We start from the raw sequence: 19663 nt of genomic DNA on the forward strand, positions 1-19663 counted from the left end.
CTGCTGGATTCATCCCAAAGCGAGCACCTGTTGAGTCACTCACCTGTTCAATCACATTAACAGCTCCTGATTTCCTGTTCAGTCAGATACAAATGCCTAAGTGCTCCCGTAAGGCTCAAGGTCCCCTTGTAACCCTCCCTCCCTCTACCTGGAGACGTTGCTAAGCTCCTGCTAAACGGGGCCAGCTTCTGCACCCTAGACCTGCTGCCTCCTTTGCTCTTCTCCAGGCCTCACTCCCGACTGAACTCAATTCATCCACCAGGGCTTACCTCCGACACCCCACTTCATAGAGCCTCCTGTCCTCCAAATGGATGTGGGCTCACAGCACATTACTGGTCCCTCTCATGAGTGGTTACAGGACTCGGCTGTGTTGTAGTCCTGTGTTCTTGTATTTTCACCAAGGGTTTGGACCATGGGGTTCTTGAGGACAAGGTCTGTCTTTTTCATTTTGGTGTCCTATAAAACAGGGGTCCCCAACCCCCGGGCCGTGGACCCATACTGGTCTGTGGACGGGTCCGTGACCTGTTAGGAACCGGGCCACACAGCAAGAGGTGAGCAGTGGGTGAGCAAGCAAAGCTTCATCTGTATTTATAGCTGCTCCTCGTCACTGGCATTACTGCCTAAGCTCCACCTCCCTGTCAGATCACTGGTGGCGTTAGATTTTCATAGGAGTGTGAACCCTATTGTGTACTACGCATGCAAGCAATCCGTGTGGCATGTTTCTTATGAGAATCTCATGCCTGATGATCTGTCACTGTTTCCCATCATGCCCAGATGGGACCGTCTAGTTGCAGGAAAACAAGCTCAGGGCTCCTACTGATTCTACATTATGGTGAGTTGTATAATTATTTCGTTCTACATTACAATGCAGTAATAACAACAGAAATAAAGTGCGCAATAAATGTAATGCACTTGAGTCATCCCCAAACATTCCCTGCCCCCGCTCCCCCAGTCCATGGAAAAACTCTCTTCCACGAAACTGGTCCTTGGTGTGAAAAAGGTTGGGGACTGCTGCAATACAGTATCTCTCACATTCCAGGTTCTCTAAATACACATTCAATTGAGTTAAAAAAAGTCAAATTCAGGCGGGCCCGGTGGCTCAGGCCTGTAATCCCAGCACTTTGGGAGGCTGAGGCGGGCGGATCACAAGGTCAGGAGATCGAGACCATCCTGGCTAACGCGGTGAAACCCCTTCTCTACTAAAAATACAAAAAAATTAGCTGGGCCTGGTGGCGGGCGCCTGTAGTCCCCGCTACTCCAGAGGCTGAGGCAGGAGAACGGCGTGAACCCGGGAGGCGGAACTTGCAGTGAGCCGAGATCGTGCCACTGCACTCCAGGCTGGGCAACAGCACAAGACTCCAACTCAAAAAAAAAAAAAAAAAAAAAGAGTCAAATTCTTTCAGCTCTAAGTTAGAGGAGAAAAAAAAAGAGTCAAATTCTTTCAGCTCTAAGTTAGAGGAGAAAACAGGTTAACTTATGTTTGACTAAGCAACAGGACACAGTTTTGTTGGATATAGATGACGTTACTTGCAGAAACGAAGACTTGGAAAAAAACAACTTCAAGCATTATGTGCAGGGCAAAACAAAGCAGAATGAAGTGGCTCAGGGTGAAGATGCTCTGCCTGGGAACAATGAAACTGAAAAACATGCCCTAACATTCCATAGCCAAAGTGTTTCTCTCAATTCTTGTGTGATTTGCTGATTTTCATCTTTGGACAAAATAGGAAATCCTGAAGTTTCAAGGACTCTGTTTCATTTAAAAAACATTAAAAGGCTTAAATGTGATGGAGATACAGTACAGATGACGTTCTTGGAAGCTGTCATAAAACACTCTACAGTCTTCCCGTGGTCACACGCTCCTGAGAGAGCTCGTCTTTGGGCTGCTTTAAGTCCCTGCTGATCCAAGCAGGACCCATGTAGGTGGGGCAGGATGGCCTGTGGTAACCCAGCTGCCATCATCTATGGACGGTAACGAGGTTTGTTGCTGAATTCACAAGACAATGTGTGACCTTCTGACATATGCCAATATTTTTCCATCTAGCATACTGTTTTGGAACACTTTATTAAGGAAGGAAAAACATTGGCTGTGCTCATGAAAGTAATGAGTCACAGAGTAGTGACGAAAGAGAATGATGCTGTTCAAACCCGAACCTCAGGCCAAATGAGATTTATTACTAGACAGATTAAATAATATAGGTGACTCTGAAAGTCCCAAATCCTGGGATTTGCATGGCTTTATCTGGAAAAATTACTTTGGAAATCAAATACAATTTCCCAGCTATAGGGCTTGACTCTGCTAGTTACCATCAGTAAGATCAGATCATAACATGGACGCATGGTATGTTAAGTAAGAAACAAGCTCAGTCTTTATTCCCTTCACCATAACAACCCAATAAAATGGTTAACTTGGATGAATGTCAAATCTTACAGCCCTCTATTATTTCAGCCTCTATAAAAACAAATGAGTAATTTGAGGTGTTGAGAAGATACCTTCTTGTAATTATGATTACAAGATTCTAATCATGAGAACAAATTTAGTGCAGCATGTCTTCATAAAGACCAACCAGCCAGAGCTATTAATAGAAAAGCCTAGAGCCATTTTAACATGAAGTCTAAACAGAAGCAAAAAAGAAAAGAAGATAAAACGTGCTTCTTTAACTGATGCACTTAGTGGATAACCACAGCAAAGCTATGAACATCCTTTGAGCAGAACACCTTTTCCTCTCTTGATCCCATTCTTCTTTATTTCTTATTTATTTTATTAGATAATGAGTAATGTTTTCTCTTTCTCCGAATATGTTTCTGTGGAACCAGCTAAGCAAATGTCCATGGCGCCCAAGGACCAAATCCAAATTACCTTCTTTTAAAGTCCATTTGATTGAGCCTGTCCTCTTGCTGACAGCATGTAAACTTCCATCCAGCGTTGACACAAACAACAAGGTTTCAGGAAGCGTCACTGTGCTGGTACTTCCAAAAATCTGCAAGGAGATGTAGAAGAATCTTCATGTTGATATGATTCTTCACCTTGGGCATGTACAATCACAGAACCCCCACCCCCAAGGTTATCCTGCTAAAACCCTCCATTTTACAGATGAAGAAATGGAAGGTGGAGAGCCTAAATTCCCACTCACTCAGGACTAGAACCCAGGTCACCTCATTCTAAGCAGTGATCCTGCCTGCAGACAGGCAGGCTCATGACCTCACATGACAAGGACAAGAATTCTGAAATAATCCATGGGCAGCCTCCGCTGAAATAAAGGGGCAAAGTATGCTCAGCTTTCTGACTTCCTTCTCTTGGGTCTATTCTATTCTCTAAAACCTGATCATCTCATAAGATGTTATGATAAAAAAAGAATGCCAACACCCATGCATACACACACTATGAAATTTTAAAAAGCAAAGAATTAGGGGAAAATGCTTAAAGCAAAATAGGAAAAACAGCTTTCATTATACAAAGAATTTATAAAATAAAACACCAAGATTCCAATAAAGACATGTTATAAAAGTAAACGAATAAAAAGCATAACCCCAAAGTGGTCCTCACTTAGAATAAAAATAAAATTTAAATTAAAATGTAACTTTTTTCTCAGCAAACTTAAAACAAAACAAAAAACATTTGAAAGGAAATAGCCAAAGGCTGTGAAATTTCTCATCCATCGCTAGTAACACTGAAAATTACTAGGATCATCTTTCTGGAAAATATAAAAGCGCTCATAGTTTTTGATTCTGTAATTCCACTTCTATACTCTAAAGAAATAACTCCAGAGACTGAAAAAGTTCTGCGCACAATGATACTTATGACATCCCATTTATAAACACAAAAACTGGAAAGAACCAAATTTCCAATAATATCTAAACGGCTAAGATAAATGAAGACATATGCTCAGTGAAATAATTATCACTAAAATAACACTTGGAAAAATCTACAATATAGAAAAATGCTGATATACATTATCAAGTAAATATAGAATCCAAGATTTGATATCCACTGTGGTTACAATTATACTGGACAGTTTTTTTTTGGCCTGCGTGTCCTCTGGCTTTGCTAGGAATTATACCCTCATTCCACAGGGTTTCCATGGGAGCAGGTGTGTGCACACATGTACACACATGGACACATTTGCAGGTGACAGCTGGTAAAGTTTCCTGGATAAGATTTCCCTTTTGAGGTAGGGGTCCCTTCAGCAACCCCACCCTTGTAATGAGCTTTTCTCTCCCTTTGTCACTATACTATCCTGCAAATTAGCTTTTCCCCCGGGGTCTTCAATTGAAAAAAACACAGGCCAATGCAACTTGCCTATACTGCAACAGTTTGAATTCTGGCACAAATGCTATTTTTGAAACACAGAAGTATGGAGCATTAAATGTAAAAGGATTGGGGTTATTTGTGCATGGGAGCCTGTTCCCAGAAGGCCCGGCTACTCTCAGTAAGAGCCAGGATGCCTAATTAATCCTTCAAAGGGACGGCCCCACAGGCTCTCTCCGGGGCAGCCTGAGGTGGCAGGACAAATACTCCGGGCTCCCGTATTCCTTTTCCATGGTGGAGACCCACCAGCGGAGGGAGTGAAACGGCTGCCAGAACTTTGCACAAGCTACCTCTTCGCTTTGCCCAGGGCCAGGGCCCACTCCCTGGAATGGGAGACAGGACAGCCAGCAAGCTGTGTTGCCAACTACCGAGTCTACTTTGTGCAAAGTCTCAAGTCTGAGGAAGAAGAGTGCTTTTAATTCTACCTTTGGAAATAGGAAATTAATCTCAGAGTATGAATCGGCTAGGAAAACGGAAGCCTCAAGGGTGGTATCTGCCCTAGCCGGGGATGCAAAGGTCACTGTTTGGGAGTGGTTAGAATTATTTCAGCCCAGAGGGTCCAGATGGTAATAAGCCACCTGAACCAAAGGTACCTGGGCCTGGAGAACTGTGGCCCTATGACAAGGTCACCGGGAGTTCATGAGTAAACTGGCTAAGTGAATTGGGGCTGTCTGCCACTGAGGAGGGGGAATGGGTGTGCAGCTTGGTGTGGGATGGCTGGATTATGTTAGGTGTGCTAGTCTGGAGGATGAATAAGTGAGAGGGCAAATTATGCATACCTGGGGCCAAGAAGTGGAAATCCCTGCTGAGCCCTCGTCCACCCCTCAAAGTTCCCACAGGAATAACCACTCTGTACAACAGGTCTTGTTGGGGCCACACAAAAAATGAGTTAAACTCTGGGTGGCTAAAATGGAAATAAGGCTGGGCATGGTGTCTCACCCCTGTAATCCCAACATTTTGGGAAGTCAAGGCAGGCAGATCACCTGAGACCAGGAGTTCGAGACTAGCCTGGCCAGCATGGTGAAAACCCATCTCTACTAAACACATAAAAATTAGCCAGGCGTGGCGGCATATGCCTGTAGTCCCAGCTATTCAGAAGGCTGAGGTAGGAGAATTGCTTGAACCTGGGAGGTGGAGTTTGCAGGGAGATTACACTGAGCCAAGGCTGCGCCACTGCACTCTAACCTGGGTGACAGAGTGAGACTCTGTCTCAAAGAATAAATAAATAAATAAATAAATAAGAATAAAGTGGGAATAAGACTTGAGAGAGCTCTGTGAATGTGTTTTCTGCCACATGGAAAAAGCTGAATGAGAAAGACACATAAACAGAAAGCAGCCTGAGAAGAAACAAGGCTGAAAAGACTGGGAGAGTCCACCCTGGTTTCCACAGCTCCTCAGGCCTTGCTAAGTTCTTGCCCTTGTGCTCAGAGACACTTCAGTCCTTACAATAAATTCCCCTCTTTGCTTAAGCCTGTTGGAATTAGGTTTCTGTCACTTGCAACCCAAAGAGTCCCCACCACACACCCAATGACGAAATATGCAGATAGAAAAAGGGAAAAAAAGGGCCAGGCCCGTAATCCCAGCACTGTGGGAGGCCAAGGCAGGCAGATCACTTGAGGTCAGAGGTTCGAGACTAGCCTGGCCAACATGGTGAAACTTCGTCTCTACTAAAAATACAAAAATTAGCCAGGCGTGGTGGCGGGCGCCTATAATCCTAGTTACCCGAGAGGCTGAGGCAGAAGAATCACTGGAACCCAGGAGGTGGAGGTTGCAGTGAGCCTAGATCACGCCACTGTACTCCAGCCTGGGGGATACAGTGAGGCTCTGTCTCCAAAAAAAAAAAAAAAAGAGAGAGAGAGAGAAAGGGAAAACAACACTGCAAAATTATAGCAATATTTCTTCTCTCATTTTTTAAACTTCCAATAATATGATTTGCTAATCTGTAGTGAATTTTTCACAAAGTAGAAAGAAGATGGACAAGCTAGCAGGTAGCAGAGAAGCTTGAATTTAAAGCAGCTTCGGCAAGCGCCTTAGTTCCATGTGAAGCACTTTCCACCTCAGGACAGTAGGCAACTCAACCACCTTTGATCATTAATCTCCACCAAACAAGGGATCAGAGTTTAGAAACACAGGGGTCTCCCAATAAGATTGTATGCATCCAAGAATAAGAAGAGTTTGCTGTTATTAAAGCCAACAGTACAACCATAATGAACTAAATGCCCCAAGTATATTAATACTTATCACAGTATTAATATTTAAAAGGGTTAATATTTACTAAAAGATATCAGTGCTCCTTTGCTACTAGTGGGAGCACTAGTGGAAACAAAAGCCACCTGCCTTGTCTGAGCATCTTGGAAGCCACTGGAAGAGCAACTGTCTGCGGTTGGTTCACGGATCAAAATAAAACACTAATCACGGCCGGGAGTGGTAGTTCATGCCTGTAATCTCAGCACTTTGGGAGGCCAAGGTGGGCAGATCACCTGAGGTCAGGAGTTTGAGACCAGCCTGGTCAACATGGTGAAACCCTGTCTGTACTAAAAAAAAATACTAAAACATTAGCCAGGCCTGGTGGCAGATGCCTGTAATCCCAGCTACTTGGGAGGCTGAGGCAGGAGAATTGCCTGAACCCGGGAGGCGGAGGTTGCAGTGAGCTAAGATCACGCCATTGCACTCCAGTCTGGGTGACAGAGCAAGACTCTGTCTCAAAAACAAAAACAACAACAACACTAATCACATGACTAATTTAGTCTTGGAAAAATCTCAAAAATACAAGGTTTAGAAAGAAGCTGAATTTGGTAACTGAGAATTCCGTCAATCACAATGTCTACAGAAATGTCACAAACTATTACAACTGGCAGGTTGCTCTCTTCTTAAGGCTCTCAATGGTACCAAATCAAAACTCCTGGGAGCCACTTGGAACAGTGTTATTCTCTCATAAGGCAACTAAAAATTACAAATTTTCTGGCTTTTTGCCCTCTGGCATTTTTAAAAGCATAAACATGCCTGAGTTCAAATGTAGTTGCTATAGCTAACATGAATTAAACATGTTTCCAGATGCCTTGTGTGATACTGAGCACAGCTGAGAACTATTTGTACCTGAACAATGAAAAACGCTGCTTCACAAAGATGAACTTGCGCCTTGTTTTTGCCCAGCCATTTCAGTCCTCAGTGCTCACTTTTCTCTACAAGCAACATACCCTATGGCACACGCACTGGTTTCCAGAGAGCCTGAAAATGGAAAGAAAATGTCGAGTCTGCAGATCTGTGTCAAGTTAACAACTATTTGGAATTTGATTCAGTTTTAAAACTAGTAGTTGGGAGGTTAAAAAAAAAAGTGGAAAAATACTCCTGGCTTTGATGGTGACTTGTAGAAAGTAACCAATAGTAACTGTGGAGGGTGGGAAGGGTAATGGCAGGCATCTAGTCTATCCTAAAACTAAACATCCATTAGCTAATTGGTCCTCACAGACATCAGACTCTGTCAAGCATGTGTCACTTAGCAGGCTTCAGTGGTATAAGGGTCCTCACTGCAGCCGTACTCAGCTAAGAGTGTAACAAGAGTCTCCCTCTCATGAAAGCCAACACAAGACCAGCACTAGATCCTGATGTTCAATGTTCTGATTATAAAGCAATGTTATGGCTGGACGTGGTGACTCACGCCTGTAATCCCAGCACTTGGAGAGGCCGAGCTGGGCGGATCACTTGAGGTCAGGAGTTTGAGACCAGCCTGGCCAACATGGTGAAACCCTGTCTCTACTAAAAATACAAAAATTAGCTGGGCGTGGTGGCGGATGCCTGTAATCCCAGCTACTCGGGAGGCTGAGGCAGGAGAATCGCTTGAACCCAGGAGGCTGCAGTGAGACAAGATCATGCCACTGCACTCCAGGCTGGGTGACAGAGTTAGACTCATCTCCAAAAAAAAGAGCAATGTTACACAAAATCCAGCAGCTTCCCCATTCATAAAATCCACCACTCACTCTGCATTTACTACAAGATGTAGAAGTGGCTATCAACTGCTTATGCAAAGATGATTGAAAGGCACATCACCAACAATTTAATCATTCCCTAATATTGTGAATTCAGCTGTTAATGCTCTTGCATTAATTAACTACTTACATATATTTCAGGTAAGAAAAAAATATTTTCTTAAATGCCTTCTGAAATAACTTCATTTAGAAAAAGTCTTCAGTAAAGAGAATTATGGACACGGGGCACATAGGTATTCAAACAGCACAAAAACAAATGAAATGGCCTCTAACAAAAAACCCGCCAGTTTCTAAACCAGCATTTGGGACTGACTGGTCAGGCAGGGAGGCAAGCTCATCAGTGGCTGGAGAACAACCAGCAAAAAACCCACAGCTTCCTGGACATGGTGGCTCATACCTGTAATTCCAATACTTTGGGAGGCCCAGGCAGGAGGATTGCTTGAGCCCAGGAGTTTCAGGCCAGTCTGTGCAATATAGGGAGACCCCATCTTGACCAAAAAAAAAAAATAATTTGCTAGGTGTGGTGGTTTGTGTATGCAGTTCCAGCTACTCAGGAGGCCAAGGAGGGAAGACTGCTTGAGCCTAGGAGGCAAAGGTTGCAGTGAGCCAAGACAGTGCTACTGCACTCTAACCTGAGCAACAGAGCCAGACCCTGTCTCAAAACAAACAAACAAACAAACAAAAAACACCAGGGCTTGATTTCAGCAGCCTTATCACCGAAGTTTTGGCTTGTTTCCACTTACCACTGCACTGTCGCCCCCTGCAATGATAAGTACAGCACGGAAGACCCTGCAAGCTCCTCTGAGGTTCAGAACATATGAAAGCCGAATGTTCCTTATCAGGGGTTTCAGAAATGCTGCTTTTGCCAAAGAAACGCAGCTTGTCAATTTCAGACATACATTTCAAGAACTGATTCCCAGGTTAACTGACAACCTGATAACAAGGGTCAGGGCTAGGCGTGGTGGCTCATGCCTGTAATCCCAGCACTTTGGGAGGCCCAGGCAGGTGGATCACCTGAGGTCAGGAGTTCAAGACCAGCCTGGCCAACATAGTGAAACCCTATCTCTACTAAAAATACAAAAATTAGCTAGGCGTGGTGGTGCACATCTGTAATCCCAGCCACTCAGGAGACCGAGTCAGGAGAATCGCTTGAATCCAGGAGGCAGAGGTTGCAGTGAGCCAAGATAACGCCACTGCACTCCAGCCTGGGTGACAGAGAGAGACTCTGTCTCAAAAAAAAAAAGGAGTCAGAAATAAGATCATTAAAATGGCATAGACTTTTCACCTCTAAGTCAGTGGGAGGATACAGTGTCATGCACACATGTTCCATACCCACAGTTTTCCAGTGATCTACACTTAACGAGGTTTAAAATCTCTGTGTCATTAACAAAACTGGAGCATCTTACCCCTGCAAAAAAAAAAAGAAAAAAGGCGTGTACGCACAAACACACACACATAGACACAGAAAACTTACGATTGTGAACTAGAGAATCACACACTTCTCAGATGGCATGTAAATGGATCAAGTCCAACCCAACTGTACATCCCTGTCTCTTTTTTCTTCTTTTTTCTGAGACAAGATCTTGCTTTGTCACCCAGGTAGGAGCACAGTTGAGCGATCAGAGCTCACTGCAGCCTTGACCTCCTAGACTCAAGCAATCCTTTCCCCTCAGTCTTCCAAGTAGCTGAAATTACAGGTGTGTGACACCAGCCTGGCCAATTTTTAAATGTTTTGTAGAGATGAGAGTCTCACTACGTTGACCAGGCTAGTCCTGAACTCCTGACCTCATGTAATCTTCCCACCTCAGCCTTCTGAGTTGCTGAGATTACAGGCATAAGCTTAAAATAAAATAAAATAAAATAAAATAAAATAAAATAAATAGTTATCTGGCTGACTTACCTGATAATTTAAAAAAAAAAAAAGACTTAAAATAAAAATCTTTTCTACAAATCTTCTCCCCATCCCACCTCCACTCCAACAGACCACAGAGTTTATACAATAATCTGGCTAATAACAAAAAAAAACTTTTTTAGGAATATCACACCAATCTCTAGAATTTGTTCAGAGGCTGGTTTTTTTCTGTGTGGTGTTTTTGTTTGTTTTGCTAATAGTCCTCTCTGTTCATTGGATTACTGTGATATTGCATAATCCCAACATTAGTTGTATTTATTTAAGGTTAAGAAAGCTGCCGGGCACAGTGGCTCACACTTGTAATCCCAGTACTTTGGGAGGCTGAGGTGGGCGTATCACCTGAGGTCAGGAGTTCAAGACCAGTCTGGCCAATGTGATGAAACCCTGTCTCTACTAAAAATACAAAAATTAGTTGGGCATGGTGGCAGGTGCCTGTAATCCCAGCTACTTGGGAGGCTGAGGCAGGAGAATCGCTTGAACCCGGGAGGTGAAGGTTGCAGTGAGCTGAGATTGCGCCACTGCACTCTAGTCCAGCCTGGGTGGCAAGAGCAAAACTCCATCTCAAAAAAAAAAAGAAGAAAGAAAGAAAACCATTCCTCCAAACTAAAAATACTTACATAATTTGAGCAAGGACAATAGAATATCATACAATACCATGTGTTCCTCAGTTCTTGGAACCTGCAACCTGCCAACAACAGCCAGGCTGCCTTTTGCAGTGCAGGGTTCCTTGCCAGGACTCAAATCTACTGGATGGTTGGCACAGAGGTAAAACAATAAATTGGCGTAAGTGTTCCTTTTAGTTGGCTAATGAATACACACTACAGTATTAAAGGTAAGACTTGAAACAGGTATGCAAGTGAGAGAAGGATTATATAACAAAGATTTCCAAGAAATTTTGTTTTACTGCCCAGTTAGGACATATGAAATCTTGAGAACAATTAAAAGTACATGTCGCTAAATGTAGAATAATGATTTCAAGTGGATTAGAATGTGCTAAGGAATTAGAGCTTATAATTATTAACCTTGGCAATCATGCTTGGAGGTGGGAAGGGCATGCTACACAGGGCAATGTGCCTATGCCAAAGTACCTATCAAAAAAGGCAAGATAAGGTTGCCTGTACACACATGTGGATGTGGTGAGGGGTGCTGTCTAGATGGATAAGAAAGTAGGGGCTAATAATGAGTAATGACAAATAGACTGGATTATTCTGCTGGCTATAACCGGCTGAAAGCCACAAGATGGATCAGCTGATTTTAAGAAATACCAATGAGACACTTTCTGGCATGCCATAACAGGACAGCAGTCCTACAGGGTTTCTTACACACACACACAAGCTCTCTCTCTCTCTCACTCAACCTGTGCAGTAACACCAATATAGCAGGAAGAAGTACCTCAAAATGGTATTCTACAACACAGACCCTTGAAAAGGAACTAAAGGATATTCAAAACAAGGACATCTGTGTCTACAATTCTTCTACTTGCAGCAATATTATCTATCTCAGACTATAAACTCAAAGCCTGGCCATTTGTGATTCTCTGCTTTATAAAGGCAGTCAGCAGAGTACCGCTTTCTAATACTATTTTATCACATGGTAGGAGACTGTCCCATCATGGCCAAAAAGACAAAAAGAAAAGTCACCAAAGCAGTAGAACGCTGAAATCAGTGCCCAGTAGGTGCAAAGGCCCATAACATAAAGCTCTCTCAGTGATTAAAGCAAGCCCTCAGAGTAAAAGTCTCACAATGATCAGGAGGGGCTCAACTCTCAGCTCACAAAGGACTGACTATCTTTGAAGTTATGTTAAGTAAAGACCTAATTACGACAGATTAAAAAAAAATTGTTTTGTTTTGTTTGTTTGAGACAGGGTCTTGCTCTGTCACCCAGACTGGAGTGCAGCAGCACAAATCACAGCTCACTGCAGCCTCGACCTCCTGGGCTCAAGCGATTCTCCCTCCTCAGCCTCCCAAGTAGCTGGGACTACAGGCATGCACCACCATACCTGGCTTTTTATTTCATTTTTTTGTATGTTGCCCAGGCTGGTGTTGAACTCCTGGGCTCAAGCAATCTTCCCGCCTCACCTCCCAAAGTGCTGGGATTATAGACTTGAGCGGCCAGCCTACACAAAAGATTTTTATTCAAATCAAACCCTGTTCCCTGACCCTCATCTCATTTACACATACAGCAGCAAAGTACTTATACCCAAATATGAAGATTTCTATACAGCCACCTGAACAGTGAGTAACAGAAATTTCACTACTTTTAGTCTCCTGTCTATGGAAGGACATTCAGAACAGAATTAAAACATCAGCCATAGACACAAACAAAAGTCTTACTGTTTTAAAGATTTCAGTCCACTACTAAGTCATTCCAAATTCTGTTATACTTCGTTTACCTGCGTGTAGGTCAGCAATAATCCATCAACCATACAGTTCCTTCTAACCAGTCTATCGGCTGTTATGTTTCCTGATATTAAGTCAATAAAGGCAACCATGACATTTGCTTTGGATGGGAGTCAAGTGTCTAGCTGGGATGCATTAAAGGCCAAGGCCTAACTGAACGGCACTGTGTGGTTTCCAAACTAAGCAGCTGAGAGAGTTAAACTTTCAGTGTTTGTGGCAAGTCTGGCATATGGTGTAATTAACCACCACCCAAGACAGTTAGGACTCTTCTTCAGTTTACTATCCTCCTTTACAGTTTACTATCCTCCTTTAATAGATCTGATTAAAAAAAAAAAAAATTACGTCATAAATCCACGGTATTCCTGAATGCAAAGGTATGCTAATTTCACAATAGATGAATATAGTTCCCCCCACACTGGTTTTGGGGCCCTGGGCTGAGTGTCTGAGTTCAACCATTTGCAGTTCTGTTTATGTTCATGGTCGCTCTGCCATCCACTTATATTGCCATCATTGGAAGAAGAAATATATCTGGGCATGAAAGGTGCTACATGAAATCATTTTCCCTGCCATGGTCAGGAAAACAAGCCCTTTTTCTCAGGGTGGTATCAAATCCCTAAGGTCCCTGAGGATCCCTGGGGAGCTAAGCCAAATCCCACATTTTACAGACATGAAAACTGAAACCCCAGGTTACATGATCATTTAGTGGCTGAGCTTTAGAATGCAGGTGTCGCTACTCTATTTTGTTGTCTTTGCTAAAGGGAAACAGCAACAACCAAGAAACATATTGGGCTAATTTACTTTAGTGGAGAAACATCCTAAACAAACTAAACTAATACAGGCCCAACAGATTATAAATTTGTATGTGCACCATCAGCCTTACAAAACGTCAAATTTTATCCATTTGAGTATGTCTACTCATGTGTAGTTAAACCTATTATTAAGAAGTCCCGGCCGGGCACAGTGGCTCACGCCTGTAATCCCGGCACTTTGGGAGGCAGACACGGGTGGATCACCTGAGATCAGGAGTTCGCGACCAGCCTGGTCAACATGGTGAAACCCCGTGTCTACTAAAAATACAAAAAATTAGCTGGGCGTTGTAGCAGGCACCTGTAATCTCAATTACTTGGGAGGCTGAGGCAGAATAATTGCTTGAACCCGGGAGGCAGAGGTTGCAGTGAATCGAGATTGCGTCATTGCACTCCAGCCTGGGTGACAAGAGGGAAACTCCATCTCAAAAACAAAAAAAATCAAAAAAAAAGAAGTCCTCATGGAGAAACTCCAAGGGGGAAAAAAAAAAGAATTTAATTACATACCAAGTTTTTCAGTCCTGGTAATAGCAACTAATCTGAAACTATCAATTTTGCTCTTCACATTTAGGAATTTCTTGCAGGGGACAGTAGAGGAGTAGATAGCATAGTCAAGTAGAAAGTGGAAAAATAGTTAAATTAAAATTACCTACAAACAACTGTATTTATGACATAATTGCTACCCACACTGGCCAGATGTTGCCAAACTTTAGGCTAGAAGTACTATGAAATACGCCCTGAGTTGAGATATCTGGCTTGACTGACTTCTGCCAGCCAGGATTCCCACTGTTTGAAGTTGATTTGAGGATCACACACTTCTCTACTGGCCCAGGCCACCATACCACCTTCCTCTCTCCAATTAGCTGGATAATCCTTTAAGTCCATGCAGCTCCATACAACGCAGATCAACCAGTAGGGACTGTTTACTGCTTCTGGGATGTGCAATTTTTGAGATGAAAAGGACCGAAGAGATTACCTTACCCAACCCTCTCATTTCACAGGAAAGGAAATCAAGGCTCAGAGAGGTGAAGTGACTTGCCCAGGGCACCACAGACAGTTAACCATAGACACTGGACTGGAACCAAGGCCTCCGCCTCCCCGTCTAGTCCTTTTGCCCACTATGCCACACTGTAATTTCACTACTTTAAATCATGGTTCACTGAGAGCCAACGCCTAAATTACTTCAGGCCTGAAGCTCCCCCTTTGAATCCTGCTAGGGTAGATGAAGATCGGCACTCCACTTTGATATGAGGGTTGGATCTTTTGGATGAGACCAAAATGTAATTTTTAGAGTCTCTATAGAAACCCAATATACCAGCTGGCACTGCAAATTATACAGGGAGGGGTCCTTAAAAAATGTTCAGCATGAAAATTCCCGAGATCCCACTGTACATCTAAGTGGGTGGGAATAACACACAAAAAAGTCAAAGGTCACAGCCTTAATCACCATAAAAAAAATTCCTACAATACACATTTACCCAAACCAGTCTTTTAAAAAAAGTTTGTTAATTTTTATTTTTCACATTGACATATAAAAATTATATATACTTATGGTGTACAACATGATGTTCTGATATATGTATACGTTGTGGAATGGCTACATCAAGCTAATTAACATATCCATTACCTCACATACTTATCATGTTTTTGTGGTGAGAACATTTAAAATCTACTCTCTTAGCAATTTTCAAGTATATAATATGTTGTTATTAACTATAGTCACTATGTTATATAATAGATCTCCTGAACAGCCTAGTTCTAATGGGTTTAAAAAATGTCCTTTGATGAAGACGATGATAATGTGGCCACTGCCAACTCCTGTGATGAAGCCAACATTCTTTTAATGTCAGTGCCAAAGAAACGCGCATTACTGATCAGCACAGCACAACTCCTTTGAACTGTAAGGCCCATTTTAATGACCAACCATAAACTGATGGGCCTCACACAGTAAGCTATGACTGCTTCACTTGGTAGAAATAAGATGCTCACACAAAAGAAAGCATATTCTGATAATTGACTTTTTCTTGTCAATATTATATCAGATTTCTGTAATTTCAGCATAGGTTTTCTATTTTCTAGGCTTCTCTGACAGGCGATCTTTATGCATCCTCACACGTTTAAATAGAGATTGGAAAGCACAAGAAACTGCTGGGAAGACTGTGTTGGCACAACCAAACCTTCCAAGTTGAGGTTTGAAAACAGGACGCAGAAACAGGCGCAAAGCATGAGGAACCGGCTAAGAGCGAACAACGCTGCTTTCTGCTGCTTATCAAGTGGTCGGCAGGAAACAGAAGCAGGAAAAAATTACCAACGAGGAGACAGCAAACCTATGGGCTCAAAGAGGAGGACTTTCCAGACATCAAAGGAAGAACTCCCTCGTGAAAAGGGAAAAATGGCTGTCCCAGGCAGGAATGGGCAAGGGACCATACTACAAAATATTTTTTAAAAGTTTTTTATTTTCTACATTGACATATAAAATTTATATATATTTATGGTATACAACATGATGTTCTGATATATGTATACATTGTGGAATGGCTAATGGTCCTATCAATGTCCTATACATGTATACATTGTGGAATGTACAATGGTCCTATAAAGGACATTCTCTGCTGTCATTCTCAGTTTTCCCAGGAATCTCTCTTTCTGAAGTCATCACCCTGGTCAGCGTTCTGCCTAGCCTGGAAGTCATCCAATCTTTTTTTTTTTTTTTTTGAGACATTCTTGTTGCCCAAGCTGGAGTGCAATGGCGCGATCTCGGCTCACAGCAACTTTCACTTTCCGGGTTCAAGCGATTCTCCTGCCTCAGCCTCCCAAGCAGCCGGGATTATAGGCACGCGCCACCATGTCCAGCTAATTTTTTTGTATTTTTAGTAGAAACAGGGTTTCACCATGTTAGCCAGGCTGGTCTCAAACTGCTGACCTCAGGTGATCTGTCCACCTTAGCCTCCCAAAGTGCTGGGATTACAGGCATGAGCCACCGTGCCGGGCCACGTCATCCAATCTTATTGACAACTTCTCTAGGTCCCAGAAGTGGACATGGGCATCTGGACTGTGGGACAAGGTGGCGAAGTTTCCACATTTGTTTTTTCTTTTAAAAACTGAGGAATAACAACATCCCTCTAAACACTAAGAAAGCAAAATAAATATTGAGAATTTCAAAAGAGTTATACAAATATTAAGGGAGATTATTTAATACAGAAAAAATTTGTGGCAGCCACAGAAATCATCAGGAAGTAAACAAAACTCAAACACCTGACTATCCACTCTGTCTCAAACCTCCATTGCTTCTCATCTCTTACCCTCATGGGCAGACAGCAATAATGTAACAACTGGTGCTAGGAGACAATCAGGAATAATTAACGAACAGTTAAAATATGTTTGGTTTGTGGTGTTCAAGAAGGAAGCAGTGCCCAGGGGCAGTAGCTCATGCCTATATATAATCCCAGCACTTTGGGAGGCCAAAGTGGGCAGATCACTTGAGGTCAGGAGTTCAAGACCAGCCTGGCCAACATGGTGAAACCCTATCTCTACTAAATACTCAAAAATTAGCTGGGCACGGTGGCACATCCTTGTAATCCCAGCTCCTTGAGAGGGTGAGGCAGGAGAATTACTTGAAGCGGGAGATGGACGGTGTCGTGGGCTGAGATCGCACTACTGGACTTCAGTTTGGGTGACAGAGCGAGACTCCGTCTCAAAAAAAAAAAAAAAAAAAAAGAAGAAGAAGAAGGAAGTAGAGTGTAACTGCTGAGAAGACTGTCAGTAAACATTACTACATTTTAAGTTATGGGATTGTATTTCAATCATTTGGAAACTCACCTATGATGCTGCTACTAAACGATTCAATAGATACTTGTTAAGCTCAGTGTAGTTCCTGAGCAGCATAATGTGGTTGTTAAAAGGGTAGATTCTGGAGCCAGACCACCTAAGGCAATCACTTACCTCTCTGGGCCTTGAGTTTCTCACCCATAAAATAGGGATAATGCTAACTAACTTTAAAAAGTTGTTGGGAAAAGCTTCTGGATAGCTGAACACATGGAGGTTCCTGATGGGTGGGGCATACCCCAAGGGCATGAGTTGTCCATGCCCCTTCCTGCACGCCTTGCCCTATGAGTCTCTTCATCTGTATCCTTGATAATAAACCGGTAAATGCAAAAGTCACCAACTCTAGTCTAATTGGATTGGGCTACACGCAGACTCTGAGGCCTGGTGTGAGGCTCACACCATCTGCTCTGGTAGACAAGAGATCATGAGTGCTGGAGAGCACAAACTTGGGTGTGCTCTGGAGGTGGAGGCTTAATCTAGCTGAAAGAAACCTCTGGGAATGGATATCAGAAGATCTGGCCTTAATATATTTCCACTGTGACTAGCAGGCTTTTCTCCCAAGAAGGTGATCCAAAAGATGATCTAAACTAAAGCTGTATTTTAAATATTTAAACAGTTATTGGTTAGTTGGTTCCCTGGCTATCTAGCTACCAGTGCAGCATCATGCAGTGACCTATATGTTTAAGCTGTTAAATGTGCTACCCCCGCCAATAATGAGATAGACTTTCACGAAAACTGTGCAGTTGTGTGGATGTTTGTTTTCATGTTCCCTTAACCACTGCATATTGCCACTGAATGAGATGGATCAGTGGATATTTTAGGATGAGGTTAAAAACATTTTATTAAGTTCAACCGTCATTCGAATTACTTTTGCTATCCTGGAACATTACAAATTATGAAATAAAACAAGTATACATAATTAGTGGCTCCAAGTAGTTGCAGAGTTAAACATTTCCAGCTACAGCCAAATCTCCCTGGTATCTAACACTTTATTTTTCCAGAGCATTTTGACCTTTATGTAAATCTTTTGCTTTTTTTTTTTTTTTTTTTAATTGAGACAGAGTCTCGCTCTGTTGCCCAGGCTGGAGTGCAGTGGCATGATCCCGGCTCACTGCAACCTCTGCCTCCCAGGTTCCAGCAATTCTCCTGCCTTAGCCTCTGGAGTAGCTGGGATTATAGGCACGAGCCACCATGCTGAGCTAACTGTTTTTTTTTTTTTTTTTGAGACAGAGTCTCATTCTGTCACCCAGGCTGGAGTGCAGTGGTGCGATCTCGGCCCACCGCAACCTCTGCCTCCTGGGTTCAAGCAATTCTCTGCCTCAGCCTCCTGAGTAGCTGGGATTACAGGTGCCCACCACCCCACCCGGCTAATTTTTGTATTTTTAGTACAGATGGGGTTTCACCATCTTGGCCAAGCTGGTCTTGAACTCCTGACCTCATGATCCGCCTGTCTCGGCCTCCCAAAGTGCTGGGGTTACAGCCATGAACCACCGCGCCCGGCGACCTTTACCTAAATCTATGCCACAAAGTCCTCTGTGTCCCTAGAATAATTCCATGAGCTTTTAATAAGAAGGTAAATGCTTAAGAACAAAAAAGAAAAACGATTGCAAGGAGAGTTGAGTCAACGTAAGTAAAGCTCTTAGAACGGGCCTAATATACAGTCAGCATCATGTAAGTGTCAGTTATTATTATTCATTAAGAACTGTATGAGACACTAGGATCTAATCACAACAAAAGAGATCTGATTCCTGCCTTCATGGAGCTTACAGTCCAATAGGAGACCCCAGGAATCGATAATGACACAAACATTAAATGACGAATTGTAGTAAGTGCCATGAAAGGGACATACTGGAAACTGCAAGAGCATAACAGAAGAAGAGGATCTGGTCTTGTGATGGTGGGGGAAGCACAGTGTTAAAGGAGATTTTCCTGAAGAAGTGATGTTTGAGTTAAGATCTATAGGAACGGAAGAAGGAAAGAAGAATTTCCTGGGCAAAGGGAATAGCCTATGCAAAATTCTGAGACTGCAGAGAATTTGTTGTGTTTGAGGACCCAGTGGACCAATGTAGCTGGACAGAGAAAGCAGAGGGGATATGGGACACAGTGGGGTTAGGGGAGAAGTCCCAGCATGCACTCATACGGAGTGGGCCTCAAGGGTCAGAATCTTTTTTCACATGTCTTATTTGTTATCTGTGCAGCTGAAGGAAAGAACAGGAAGGTTGCTGTTCACATCGTTGTAAAGCCAACCTGGAAGGAAAAAACCCATTCCCCCTAAGGTGAGGTGTGTAATACACCAACCACAATCTGTTCACACTCTCAGGGAGTCTCCTCCAGTGTTTTCATTTATACTAACATTAGACTGATGTTGCCTAGCTGGTTTACAGCTGAATATTAGCAGAACACATCAGAACTTCATAGGAGAGTGTAGT

At 42.9% G+C, this 19663-nt stretch overlaps 1 protein-coding gene across 4 annotated transcripts in view; it reads right to left on the reverse strand.

The window, feature by feature from the left end:
- The window catches only part of ERN1 (endoplasmic reticulum to nucleus signaling 1), a 91002-nt gene that overhangs the window by 55697 nt on the left and 15642 nt on the right, over positions 1–19663 (reverse strand). For 2 of the 4 annotated variants that reach the window (XM_077972437.1, XM_077972436.1), the window contains exons 2-3: positions 7403–7534; positions 2858–2978 (exon numbers count right to left, since the gene is read on the reverse strand). Coding sequence is in view for 2 of the 4 variants with exons in the window: in XM_015120098.3 (XP_014975584.2) it covers positions 2858–2978 (121 nt within the window). In the remaining 2 variants the exon portion in view is untranslated. The remainder of the gene's footprint in view (positions 1–2857; positions 2979–7402; positions 7535–19663) is intronic. The other 2 variants (XM_015120098.3, XM_001109583.5) reach the window with 1 other exon arrangement.

The sequence above is a fragment of the Macaca mulatta genome, chromosome 16 (genome assembly GCF_049350105.2).
Source record: "Macaca mulatta isolate MMU2019108-1 chromosome 16, T2T-MMU8v2.0, whole genome shotgun sequence".
Classification (NCBI taxonomy): Eukaryota; Metazoa; Chordata; class Mammalia; order Primates; family Cercopithecidae; genus Macaca; species Macaca mulatta.